Source organism: Diadema antillarum, unplaced genomic scaffold, assembly GCF_040938485.1.
Source record: "Diadema antillarum isolate AM-2024a unplaced genomic scaffold, OU_Dant_1.0 scf00000094, whole genome shotgun sequence".
In the NCBI taxonomy this organism is placed as follows: domain Eukaryota; kingdom Metazoa; phylum Echinodermata; class Echinoidea; order Diadematoida; family Diadematidae; genus Diadema; species Diadema antillarum.
Window position 1 is genome coordinate 599,921 of NW_027270983.1, and position 14,121 is coordinate 614,041.

The following is a 14,121-nucleotide window of genomic DNA, read 5'->3' on the forward strand; positions in this document are numbered from 1 at the left end:
TGTGGGGTCAATCCACATGTTGCAGCACGTTTCTATGGTGTATGTGTATGTGTATGCGTGTGTGTGTGTGGGGGGGGGGGGGGAGGTCAAGGGTCAATAGTACTTTTCCCTTCCTCCCCCCCTCCCCCCCCCCCCTCTCAACATCGACGGGAAACCCTCAGAAGGTCAGGGACCTTTCTTTTTTCGCATTTATTTGCGATTTGTGAGGGTATGTGTGTGTGTGTGTGTGTGAGTGTTTATGTATGAACCAAATGAGATTTGCTGTTCACAGTTCAATCACAGGTAACAGGGCAATGGATGGAACAAAAATTTTGCCAGCTTTCACCCTTATATAAGTTTTGATATGGTGTGTTTCATGTTTCTTGCTGGTGAAATGGCCCAATCAAGTGTTTAATGAACTTATGGGAAAATGACTACGATCATGTCGTTTTCTTTAATTGTTATTCCACGACTGTCCTTACAAGAGTGAATTTGAATAAAAGGCATATGCGATTCTTTAACTTTAATGAAATGTTCTTTGCGGTGTGTGAATGAAAGGTTATCGTAGCAAAAATTGGATGTCTACATAAATACACTGTTAAAGAAAATCATACGCATTTTGATATTCATCGATTAAATAAAACGTGTTACAGTACCAAAACAAAGAATGAATTAATGACGAAAATATGAGACTACCAATAATTGTCAAATGCCGGCAAATAATTGCGTACTTCGATAGAACTCTGCACTCTATACTACTGCACGTCAGTGTTAAAATCCATGAAGGTCCGTACATTTAAAATCTGCATTATTTGGTTTTGACGTGTAGATACCATATCAATGTTCAATTTCTTTTGAGACATCTTATTATTGATATTCCCACCTGTGCAATTTTCCAATCTCTGACATTATTACTGTGACCTTTGTGTCTACTTTAATTTCCCCTCCGACATTTCATCTTGTGTGTGCGGACCCGTTTGCAGCGCGTAAGTACATTGCCAACGTGTGTTTGGGCAGATTTAATTAATTTATTGTTGTTAATTTGAGTGTGTTTGTATGTGTGAACACAGTTGAAGCACTTAAATATCTGCAGACTGCGGACTGCAGACTTGAATTAGTGTCGCCTAAATTAGTTGTGACCAATATTATGACAGGCCTCTGGCAGACTGTGGAATTCGTCATCAGATATTTTCGTAGAGCACCTGAAAACGGATACATAAAATTTGCAGTGTGAACCGATCTTCACTTCGTTTCTTCGCGTAACTTAGCAAGTAATGAATATATATATATATATATATATATATATATATATATATATATATATATATGTATATATATATATATATAACATACATATATGCTATACTTATGCGATGATACGTTGTGCTGAAGAACTAGATAACGAAATAACAGCAATTACAAGGGAAGAAGTATTCAATTTTATCAATTGTAGATGGCATAACTCCCCCCCCCCCCAAAAAAAAAAATGAAATGCTTACTGTAACATTTCAAATGTTGTCAATCCTCGAAAATTTTGTAAATGTTAAATTTAAACCTCAAAATGTTGAATTCACAATTTCATTTTTTAAGCTAAAAGTAATGTAATCGTAAATTTAATATTTTGAGTGTTAAATTTAATATTTTTTTTTTCAAAAGGTTGGAGAAGCGAGAACATTTAAAGGGCCTCTGAAATCCAAATGCATGTTCCCCTCGACTCAGCATAACTTGAATGTTTCTGTGATATTGATGTTACTAACAAAAGACATGGCGAGGGAACATGCAAGTTATTCTGATTCGAGGGGAAGGTGCAATCCAATGTCTTTTGTTAAACATTTCTGTACTTTAGCAATGACTGACAGATGAGGTCATCTGAGGAATATTGGTTTGGAAGGATTTTTTTTTTTTGTGGGCGTTCCCAAGTAATCTGAAGAAAAATAGACGGAAAAATCGTAAAAAATATATGGAATGTTTCTAGATATTCGTTTCACCGCAAAAGGGATGTTGAGGGTATCATAAATCAACACAAATCAACATGCAGTTGGATTACAGGGGCCCTTTAAAATGTTGATTCACCATTTCATTTCGTATTCTCGGCTATTCCCTCCTCGATCTCTCTCGCCTCTTAAAGTATTGCAAGTGAAAATATTGTGGGAATATAAACACAGAAAATACAATGTACTTGTACTCGAATGTACATGAATAAAAAAAAGAAAGCAATGTCTTTGTTCTTTAATATCTCTGTAGGGGTCCCACGTGTGGGTGTGTGTGTGTGTGTGTGTGTGTGTGTGTGTTTTAGAGGTACCTTTCACGTCTTTTGCGGTCGCAAACACATTTCTCACGTTCTTCGATGTTCTGTTTACTAAAACGCATGTAAGTTTTTGTTTTAAAAATGCATTGTCAAGGCCTTAATGTCGACGGAAATGCAAACATTCAAAATCTCAGGACAGAATGTCACACTATATCCGGACCTCTCGAAAATCATCGTAGTAATTGACTAATATCTCACACGTTCATTGTTTCATCGCGCTCACAATCATTGATGACGGTTTAGTTTTACAGAATACCACTCACCGTGGAACATATCAACTTTATTCAGATTTATCATTGCCCTTGTCAATGCTATTGCACACTTTTCTCAAATTACGATTGCACGCATAAGATCATATAGCCATACATATTTCCTGTTACTACACAACATCATTGCTAAATGATTATCTAACTGTTCATTTGCCTATTAAAATATAGATAATAATACACGAAAATGTCTAGTAAATACTATATTCAGTACAATAATGTATCCCAAGATGGCGTACGACAGTGTGCTGGACTTCCCTTCCCCCTATTTGGGGCATCGTCAGATTTGCAACCAACATCAACGGTGTGAGTCAAAAATCGGACAGAGGATTTTAATTCACGTGGGCAGCGCTCATGCACATGCCTTCAGGAGCATAAAACATGTTTGAATTTGAAATGCAATCTCACCCCCATTGGATTGATTTATTGATTGACTGATTTTCTTTCTGCATTTCTTTTCTCACATAGACATAAAACAAAGTCAACTGAGCAAAATTATTGAGTAAAGTTTTGCTTGAATCTAACAGTTGAAACGCTGACGCTGTGATGCATTCTTGATATTGTCACCGATACCCTAAATTGTATTGTCCTCTATTGCATTCTGCAAGATTATCCAAGAAAATCACTATTTACACGCTAGTTACTCATCTTTAGTTAGTAGGATGAAGCAGTCAGACGGAAGATATTTACAAAACATTTAGCACGCCACATAATACTTTTTAAGAGAAGTACATCTAAGAATATCAAAGAGAAATTGAAACTGCTTCCTCTCGAATATTGGACATGTCCAGCAGCTCCAAATTACATTTCATGTACAGGTGGCAAAGTATGGCACCGCCATAATTACCCATAAATCTTCACCGTTTCCCGCAGATATTATATCCTTTATTTTGTTTATTCCCCCTAAAACAATATAAATTTATGAATATACTTAGGTTTGAATTTGTTACTTGATTGCGCAATATTAACTGCACTTGGTGGCGACGATATCTTTCCTTCCTTTTCTACATGTACATCGTATTATATTAAAAACCGGCGAGACCCACAATCTACAAGCTTCGCTTTTTAGTATCTCCATCATCCAATGTATTTATCATCACAATGCTTATTTCTGTAATCCCCATATAAAGTGTAATGTACATCTTCTTTTATTGTTTACTTATGTTAACATGTCTTTACATTAATGTACATTATGCATTGACTATGTTGAGATGTGGGGGAAAAAAAGCCAACTTGAACCTCAACTAGATATTTTGGTTATTGTAGAATATATGGCCAGAAACATTATAGTATAACGAAGGCTGAATAAGAAAGAAGAGGCAATCACCAAGTAATTTCTAAATTAGCTATTGAATGAGAACTGGAGTAACTTCTTGTATTTCGGAGACAAGAGATTAAAAGCTTTCTTTTTTATTTCGTGTCAGCAAATGCAAAGACTTTAGTGAAGATTGTGTGTAGATCTTTAGATCGTTAGGAAGCTTGTGAGTCCATTACGTTGCTTGAGATTACTTTTTTTTTCAGGGGGGGGGGGGGGGGGGGAGGGGGACAAGATGGAAAATTATACAATCAAAACGCATTCCGAAATAATGTGTCACAACACTCTGAATAACATCAGAATCTGATTTTTTTTTTCTCCACACAAACCATAGTCATTATATTTAGGTTTACACGGAGCTGATTTGTAACTTGAAGTTAGCTAGCTTCAATGATAATGCAGCAAAAAGGGTCCCTACTGTTAACTTTCACTTGGGGACTTTGTGAACGCTCTCCTAATAAGCTAGCTAACTTCGAGTTACGATCGACGTTTCTAACAAGGCACCAATTTTTACATCTGGGGTCGAATGAGCTAGCCTTAATGGACTTCTAGGCTCTTGGCAAAATCACACTCGGTATCTAACTTGAAAAGTCAGTAGTCTTTTCCCATCATATCACAGTATCCTTGCATCCCGCCCTGTAGCTCCCATCTGGCATAGTAGATGTAGAAACAAATTAGTACAATAAATACATGGTAATTGATGACGCTGAATTCATGCAGAGGAACATTTCTCACCTCTAGATGCATTGATGCTGAGAACATCATTCTCTTGTTTACGGACTACTATGGACTACATCCAAACCATTACGTTAGAACTGAAAGGATAAACATCGTGATGAGAGCCATGAAGGCAGTTTTGAGGAACCCATTCACTGTCAGACGGAACATGCTCGTTGAACTCTGGGCTTTCTCCACGATGCGAGTACGGGTCGGGAAGATGACGTTGTCGTAACCGCGCGCGATCTGGTCGCGGGCACCGGACCAAGTGTGCGGACCGAACAGGCGGAAGGACGCCGGATAGGCAGGACCAAAGAAGACTTGGAAGGCAAGCCATGGGTCCGTGAAGAGCAGCTTCTTGAGGTCAGGTTTCACTCCGATGAACTCTGCTAGTTTGTCGTTGTAGGGTACGGGTAGAGACTACATTGGCAAATAGAAAGATCAAAAAGCATAATCAGTATTTACTGTACTTCGTGTCAACCGAGACAACTGATGTGTGGTTATAACACCGCAACCTTTATGAAATGTTCACGCCGAAATCTGACAAAATACAGTTTTGATATCTAACATTAATTCATATTTATGTTTTCATTGAATTACACTACCATAATCAGTTATTCCAATCATACATTTACACATTCAAACTACATGAGGCTATATGATGCCGCTGCCATTGACTGTCATGATATATATTCCCTTGGATTTAACATCACCGAAGTAAATCATTTCGACACACCTATTCCATTTTGTAATGATTCAGCATTGATTTTTCTCTTTAATTAGGGAAACGAATATTTCTTTTCCGATAGAGAATTCGAAACGAAAAGCACCTCTGATGATACCTTGAACCATGAACGCTGTTTTTTTTTTCACTTTTTAATGAAACGAAAATGCCAGTCTGATGCGAATAAGAGAATGTCAAAAGTTTAAAGTACCATCAAAATGCGATGTTTACCAAATTCCAAGCTCGTCGTGTTTGATGTGCAGACTCAGTGTATAGTGATAGAAGCTGTGCAGTATATTCATATCGCAGAGCAGGTTCGCTCGTCACACCGATGATCGCATATACCAAATAGGTAATTACTGCTTAATTAACAACAGCACTTCGCAGGTAGCTTACTGAAAATGCGTTTGTTGACTGCACAAATTTGTATTCAAGCAAACGCCTTTTCAGCGAAGGACAGTATGGAAATTTAAATCTGTCATTCTCAGCAAAATGGCGAAAGCTACCTGTGTGCTCCCACAGTGTACGTCCGTAGGAGGTCGCTGGGCAGATCTCGTGATGATTACCTTGATAGCGCTGTAGTCGGATTTCGCTTAGAAATGTTCGACAAACCTACGGTTCTCAGCGGTCCTGTTTTCATAGAGCTACAATGCCATGTTATCATCAAGCATGATATTTTCGTACCTGTATTTTGTGCCTTCCGAACCGCTTGAACGTGGCCTTTTTTCTCCCGTTGATTTCCTTCATCATTATCTCCGTGGGCGGTAATCCAACCTTCTTCTTGAAGACTTGGGCTGCCCATCGCGCCTGCAACTCAAGGGCCGGAGCGTGGGGCCCGATGATCATTAAGAAACCGATGGCTGCCATCGTATGGTGCTGCTCCCGTGCTGGCCACACAAAGTGGAACAATTCCATGTCTCCCATCTCGTCTACAAAGGATCAAGCGAAGACCAGAGAGTACAGAGGTGTGAGAGAAATGCACATAATGTGCCGGCTCGATGGCGACTGTGGTCAATATTACATTAAGTTGGTTGGAAATTTAAGTACACGATTGGGTAAGCATTGTCACTTGATATTCAAATATTTCATAATTCTCGCTCAAGAGGAGAACATTTTCTGAAGTTTACCATGACATAGCATCCTCGTGTGAACAAAGGTTAAACAATGCATTACGGGAGAAGGTTTCTACAAAGTATCTCTATTCTATTAATTGAGAACCCGCATATAAGAAAGATTCAATTCCATTACAGAGAATTTTGAGGAAGAAACCAAACATAACAACAGATGACATCCTAATATTTATCATGTTTTAGTTGTGGAATATTGTGTCTGGAGACATTCCTCACCCTTCAGGCTCGGTAGTAGGAGGAGGTGCACTCCTACAGACACACTATTGGTTCTTATCAAAAAGGAAATGAAATATAAAGCATAAAAAAAGAAAATAAGGGTTCCGCCCCGATATAAATCCAATAAAGGGTGATGAGTGGGGGTGGGGGGGGGGGGGGGGAGAAGACCAAATTTCCCGGTTTTAAATTCTTATGTGTATCATAAGAATTCCCTGCATGGCATTATTTCAAACCTATCTTTTAAGGCAAAATTCACTGTATACGGAAAATTGGACCTGGCGAAAAAGGAATATACTAATTTCCTAGAGCTATCGGTGTGTTAGGCATACACAAAATTATCACTTTCATACATAGGCATGGTGGCAAAGTGTCCTCTGAATCTAAATGCTTCTGTTTCGATACAGCGTGATTATTATGGAAATATTTAGTACAATTTACTTTCAGTTTCTGTCATTGCTGCGGGAGGGACGCAATATAAAATGCTGAAAACCTAAAGACTAATAGCGGGGTTCGGAAGTCTTCGTGTCTCCTCATACAGTTAATTGTTAACTCTTTTGTGTTCTTCTTTATACATCTATCTCTATTGAGAAAAAAATATATTTATATTTCTTGACTTGTGTAAACTTCCCTGAAAGACATGCAGCTTTTTCATTCACTCTTCCCCAAGGTTATGTCACAGATCATATAGTGTTACTTGAATTACGTCACCAATATTACAAACCCTAGTGACTCTAACATTTTTCCAAATGAGTGTTGAATGCACAGTCAGCATTTAGAAAATTGAATATTGATATTTGATAGCTTATACATTAGTATAAAACTATTCATTTTGACGGTTACCGCGAAGTTTTCCCCAAATCTAACAAAGTTTAACCTTGCCTACCTGGCAGAATGGACTTGTCGACGAAGGGAGTATCAATCTTGAAACCCGTGGCGAACACGACGGCGTCAAGATTTTCGATTTCGGATCCATCCTCGAAGACGACGCCATTTTCCGTGAAACGCGAAATGCCAGGCTTGGTCTGGATAAATGGAGTAAAGAAGCGTTAGATAAACATGTTGATGTTTGCTGACAAATGATACCGGTCCACATTTAGCGGAGAACGTTGATCTTTTTCATACTGATACTGGATTCATCGTTCCCAAACTTTGTTTCTATCCAGCAAATGTGAATGATTGGGTAGACATAATTGTTTTTCATTTACAGAGATTTTTAATCGGTGGGAAACCCACGTGCAAAAAATTATCGCACAATCCATTCAAGGGGAAAGTTGCGACTACATGAACCTTGATCCGTGTTCTTGTGTTACTGGAATGAATACAGTCATATGCAGCTCCATAATCGTTTCATTTGTGTACTTATTACTTTGCCCAACATACAGTAAAAGTATAGTGACTATGCGACTCTTGCAACGGCGTACCTTGACCTTTCCGTTCATGACCATGGCACCGAGATCATCATTGATCATGACCGTGGTCGTGCCGTAGCGCTTCGAGCTGGCAATGCCGATGAGTGTGGGGTCCATTCGCCCGATGCTGTCTTGCTCGAACCTTTTCAGTTTCCAGCTGACGGGCATGGCGTTGATGTAGCGGCGGTGGATGGTCATGTCACGGGGCATTCCGTCCTTCTGCATCCGGTTTACCAGCCAGGTGCCCGTTCGGGTACTCAGGTAAACCTTCAGAACAAAAAGTCAGGAGAAACAAGTATCTTTAAAGAGAAAGTGTAGAAAGGCAATGCGAAACACTTATCTTTGCCATCTAAAGTGCTACAACCAAGTATTGTGTGAATAACAAGAGAGATAATTTATACATGACAAAGCTATATAAACAGAGAAACACTGATTATAGTTATGCATTTGAGTTTTTTCATCAAGTTTTTGATGATCTACCATACATTCGACACCGCGTCATTTAAAACAGGTCGTATACGCGGCACGGAAATCTTATGACCTTTCAGACGCTCTCTGTCCGGTTGTGACATAATTCAAATCAATCCAAAGTTACTCGGTTGAATAGTCGATGCTGGTACCCGCCAGTCTGCTGGTTTGATACTATTTCGTAAGGTTTGATAAGTCGAAAGTTTCCCTCACCTGCTTGGCGTAACGGCTGCTGTTGACTGCCATGTCGCCCGCTGAGTGAGATCCCCCTGTGTGAATGGTAGGAAATAAAAAACCTGTAAGCTTCCTATTGCTAAAGTTTATGGCTATAACAACATTAACAATCCCAAATTTAGCGGATTTTAACCTTAACTTTCAACATTAGCCTGTCATTTCTTCTAAATAACATTCAACTTGTATCATTTTCACAATATCATATTACCACTAGACAAATCAGCCTGAAGTTGTGGTTGTCTAACGAAATTTCTCTTCAGCAAGTAATGACCTCTATTCTTATTCTGGGTCAGTTCTTTCTTTGTAATGTTATCAATCACCAAAGCCATTGTAAATTTGTGCTTTTCTCCCTGTAGAATTACCAACGAAGATTCATAATTGATGCAGTTATGGCTAAAAAACGACATTTTCAGCTCAATTTCAATGATGAGTTGAACCTTGAATTGGGCATAAAGCAAGCACCATTTAAACACATGTACAGGTCATGATGGATCTTAAAAATATAGCGGAATAATTTTCTTGAATCGCGGAGCGGGCGGACAAACGGACAGCCCGAATGGAAGTACGGACAGATCAAACATAATGCAGAAATAAAAAGACAGAAGAAAAACAACCAGTTACCCACTGTGAATGCCTAATTTCAGTACTAGTAGATGTTATCAGCGTTTATAGCAATTCAATTGATTTCTCTCATTTTCTAGCTGGCATGCGTCAAATAAATCCTACAAGATATCTAGCGCTGTTAAAAGAGTGTTTATCCCTTGATTGCTTATATAGTCAAGAAATACACATTTGCACTGACCTACTGCCAACACAGTCATATCCCTAAACTTTTCAGCATGCCGGAAGGTTTGACTGTGTAGGATTTGACCCTTGAATACATCCATTCCAGGGTATGTGGGCAGGAAGGGCTTGTTGAATATGCTGGTGCACACCATGACTGCGTCGAAGACCGATTCGCTCTCCGTGTCGTCGGCGTGGCGGACGCGCACCGTCCATCGACCCGTCTGGTCGTGATCGTCAGTCTTCTCAACCCTCACGACCTTGACAGTGGAAGGAATTCATCGCTTATGTCAAACACTACCAGCAAGTTACAAAAGCAGGATTTCATGTTAAAATTTGGCGTCTACACGATGCAATTTTGGCACAATAATGAACAAAATGAATAATCGACTGTTGAAGAGGCACATAGATTAAGTGTCTGTGCATGTACAACAACAACAGAGCTATCTGAAAATTAAAGAAAATGGCGGATTTTTTTTGTCAAGTTAATTTTACTTTTCAAGAGGGAAAGAGAGGGCATGAAAGAAAGACAAGACTAGGAGAATATAGACGCCATAGGAGCCTCACAGTTTTGACTTTTTTTGTCGCTACAAAAGCAACTATTCCGGATAGATTGTCATACAAAAGAAAAAGAGTAAGCCTTGACTGGAAATGATGAGTGTGACCAATTGGAACATTACAACAAACATGTCATTTCAATTGGATACGAGGCACAAGAATAGTGTTCCGCTGAACTTGCCATTCTTCTATAAGTACTTGTACTCCCCAACGTAAAACGAGCAGACAAAAAGCTAAACCCGAAACTGACTTTGGTGAGTACAGTGTACAAAATTTACAATGCTAAAGTTAATTACTTCCGACTGAAGCGACAGCTGTTCCGATTTTATGCAACTGTGAATAATTTTGATTCAGCGTATAGATTTGGAAATGACTATGCTAACACAATGACAGTTATTTCATAAGTTTAGAAAATAAAGAATGTATAATGTTTAAAGGTGATACAACAACTATAAAATGAATGGATGAATAAATTAATGAATGCATATGAACATGAGAATAATGAAACGACATGCCTGTGTCAGAAGTAGACATTTGAACATAAACCGTGTTTTACTTTCTTCTTATCAATACTATATCGTAGGGGCATCGTGGTATACAGTTCGAATCCATCTCACTGCTTACGTCCTATTGGACAAGATGTTTTTTGCCCACAATGTCCCTCTCGACCCAGGTGTATAAATGAATACCTGGCAACGCTATAGGGTAATAATCATGGTAGGGACCATGTGGTAGAGCAGTGACAGCACTGAAGAGGCTACCCTGGATAAAGGAGACCATATTATCATCATTATCATTATCAATGATAATTGCATTACCGCACCTCCGTATTGAGATGGATGTGTCTGTTGAGATCAAAGTGTTTGGCGTAGGCATGGTAGTACTCATTCAGCTGGCGACCCTGGATGTAAGGAGCCCAGTCACGTGGGAAGGGAAAATCGCTGAAACACATCATCTCCTTGCTGGAGTTTGTCACCAGACCATCATAGATACCTGCATCTTTCTGGTCCTTTGGATTCTTCTCTCGAAAGACCCATATTCCTCCTAGAATAATAATAATAATAATAATAATAATAATAATAATAATAATAATAATAATAATGATAATAATAATAATAATAATAATAACAATAATAATAATAGTAATAATTTCACATGGCTAATGTGTTCAGAGCGCAGTGGGAAATATGTTATAATGAATTATGAAATATGAAAATCATCAGTGGGGGCGCTGTGGCATAGTGGATAACTGGTGGATAAGACTCCCGACTCCCGATCGGAGGACCTGAGTTCGAATCCCTCCCAGTGCTTACGTCCTTGGACAAGATGTTTTTTACCCACTATTATGTCCCTCTCGACCCAGGGGTATAAATGGGTACCTGGCAATGCTAGGGTAATAATAATGGCAGGGCCCTCTGGTAGAGCAATGGCAACACTGGAGAGGCTACCTTGGGTAAATATTAAGACCCTATCATTATTATTATCATTATCATCATTATTATCATCATTGTTATTATTTTTATTGTTATTATCACTACTATTATTACTACAAGCATATGGACATAAAAAAGTCAAAGAATGGAACAACAATAATGAAAAATAAGAAATTTCATAATGTACATGTAGATCTACTTGAAGCAGGATTTATCAAATGAATATTGAGGGCAGTTATTAAAACAGTCAACATTCGAAATGTAATGGATAGCTTGAGGCGATCGACTGATTCCTCAGGTAAGGTCCAGCATGTGCAAACTACCGATTCCCTATGATTTCTTAAACATAAGTCTAGGAGGATTAAGGTATCAACAAATTAACATTGTACTCTGGGGCAGATCCGTGTTTGTAGTGGAATGATAATGTATTATTTTACTAATTGATACAATCCGAATCATTGTCCTGGAAGGGTAACAACATAAAGAAACAGAAAGAGACCGGGGGGGGGGGGGGGGCTGGCATGGGAGAGGATAGACCGGAAGTAATCTGTCAATACACTCTTTCATTACATTTTGTATTGTAACACTTGGCACGTGCTCGAGTGAACGGAATGAATGAGATTCACTCATCACGGGGTTAATGAGCAACAGAAATTGAAAGTGCAGAGCCGGAACCAAGCTACATCCCTAACAACTCGAGTTACGAACAAGTATAGACACACGTGTAGATTTGTGTGCAAGCGTTGTATTTGGAATCCTAAGGGATTTCCCCCATAAAGGCCCAACAAAGTTAAAAAAATACCACAGTATACAGAATATTATCAGTAACCTCTGCTTGCTTACGAAATAAGGGAAATATCTCTAGACTGGTGGGACTTTCCAAAAGACAGAATGGAATATAGCACCAAATTGTTGATATTATAACATTTTTAGTAAAAACAAGCAAAGTAACGATTTTTGTCTTTTAGTGATAATTTTATCACGGAATACGGGGAAATATTCAGGGAGAGATTTGTGCGCATGCGCACAAATATCAACAATAATGACAAACATGCAAAGAAACAGCAGCGACATAATATCATGACCTCATGCACGAAATAAATAAATAAATAAATAAATAAATAAATATATATATATATATATATATATATATATGCATTATCATAAGAAGAATGAGTCTCAAATACGCCATCTGTGGATCCAACAAGAAGGTTTTTATTCACAAAATTTTCAACCTGCCTCGGGCCTATGAATATTTGACACATTATTTTTTTTTACACCATACCACGTTCCAATTCGTCCCCTCATGTAGACCTGCATTAAAAAGCATACATTTTCAAACACTTTAAAAAGATCTGAGGACGTCTGGTTGCTTTTTTTTAGAACTGCTTGGCCTAAGTTGCAAATATGCAGCATTCAGTTACAAAATGGAGATTAAGTGGAAGGAAAATAGGAAGCTAGAGAGACATAATATTGCTTGTTAAATCCAAATTTACATTTGCATATAATATTCTCAGACAGAGCTTCTCTTTCCTAACCTTGCAATGTCATATATGGCACATTATTGTCTTTGTTGACTGCACTAGAGACAGGAACTATGCCAGGAAGTCACCTTTCTACAGGGCCTACATTTCGACAATCACTAGCTCACACATGAGCTTTATATCAGTATTGTACGTCTCCCATTCCGCCTGGGAAGTCATTTTCTATTGCAGAATGCCTGCATTGCAGCTAAGGAGATGACAATGACATTCTTTCTTCCTAAATATTATCAACAATGAAGATATAATGGCTTGGCTTCAGATCATGCACTGCATATATATGACATACCGTGTATAAATTGGCGAGCTTACCTAATTCATCGTTTCGTTCGTAGCACACAGGTTCCATACCCTCTTCAAGGCATGCTTTCACCGAGACCAGCCCGCTCACGCCGGCCCCGATCACAGCTACACGCTTCACCTCTGCCATTTCTTCTGTATTTCCCGCGAACTTTGCTCAACCTGAACTATATAGATACAGACAGAAAGTCACATTGTGCTTTTTAATTTTCCTTCCAACAAACTACAAGTTACACAATATCTGAGACATGTGACAAGGTCAACAACTCACCGTGGCTGACAAAGACCCACGTGAAATATGGTTTCGATTTTGCCAAGACCTCTGGGCACTGATGGTCCAGTTCCCTTCACAAATTATATTATTTCCGTGCACACCATTATTGTCTAACCGTAGCAAATGCCGCACATGTTTGATTTGCAGGAATCCAGGATATCAAACTTTCAGTGAACCAGGTAGTCACTAAGTCGGTGTATAAATATCTGCTTTAAACGCTGTGTTTATTAGATATTGTATGGAATTTGCGAAATTTGATGACCATGTCGAAACTAAGTTTTATCCAGTAGTGTCAGAGATGCCTGATTTGTAATCAACTTATTTTCGACAACTGATTGAACGAGAATTATGATAACAGAGGATATTAAACCTCTCACTGCCAAACTGCGTGTATTCATTGTTCACGAGTTTGCTTGATGTGAGATGTGACGACAACTTACCTGATGAGCCTGTTACCACTCACAGC

The 14,121-nt window shown here is 38.7% G+C and overlaps 1 protein-coding gene across 1 annotated transcript; it reads right to left on the minus strand.

Annotated features, from left to right (window-relative positions):
- Positions 1-4,139: 4,139 nt before the first annotated feature.
- LOC139718405 (flavin-containing monooxygenase 1-like) lies at positions 4,140-13,756 on the minus strand. The gene is made up of 9 exons (XM_071629878.1): positions 13,653-13,756; positions 13,394-13,548; positions 10,931-11,151; positions 9,569-9,809; positions 8,746-8,801; positions 8,077-8,331; positions 7,539-7,677; positions 5,994-6,238; positions 4,140-5,005 (listed from the first exon to the last, which is right to left on the minus strand). Exons 2-9 carry the CDS (start codon positions 13,509-13,511, stop codon positions 4,673-4,675), a joined length of 1,608 nt encoding a protein of 535 aa, XP_071485979.1. The 5' UTR covers positions 13,512-13,548; positions 13,653-13,756; the 3' UTR covers positions 4,140-4,672.
- Between the last annotated feature and the right edge of the window lie 365 nt (positions 13,757-14,121).

What these genes read in the sequence shown, in the direction of transcription:
- LOC139718405 (XM_071629878.1), bottom strand. Translation starts at nt 13,511, where the DNA reads ATGGCAGAGGTGAAGCGTGTAGCTGTGATCGGGGCCGGCGTGAGCGGG. An exon ending in ACATCCATCTCAATACGGAG is followed by an intron (nt 9,810 to 10,930) that starts GTGCGGTAATGC and finishes TCCACTGTCAAG; the next exon opens with GTCGTGAGGGTTGAGAAGAC. An exon ending in TCGGAAGGCACAAAATACAG is followed by an intron (nt 5,006 to 5,993) that starts GTACGAAAATAT and finishes TTGCCAATGTAG; the next exon opens with TCTCTACCCGTACCCTACAA.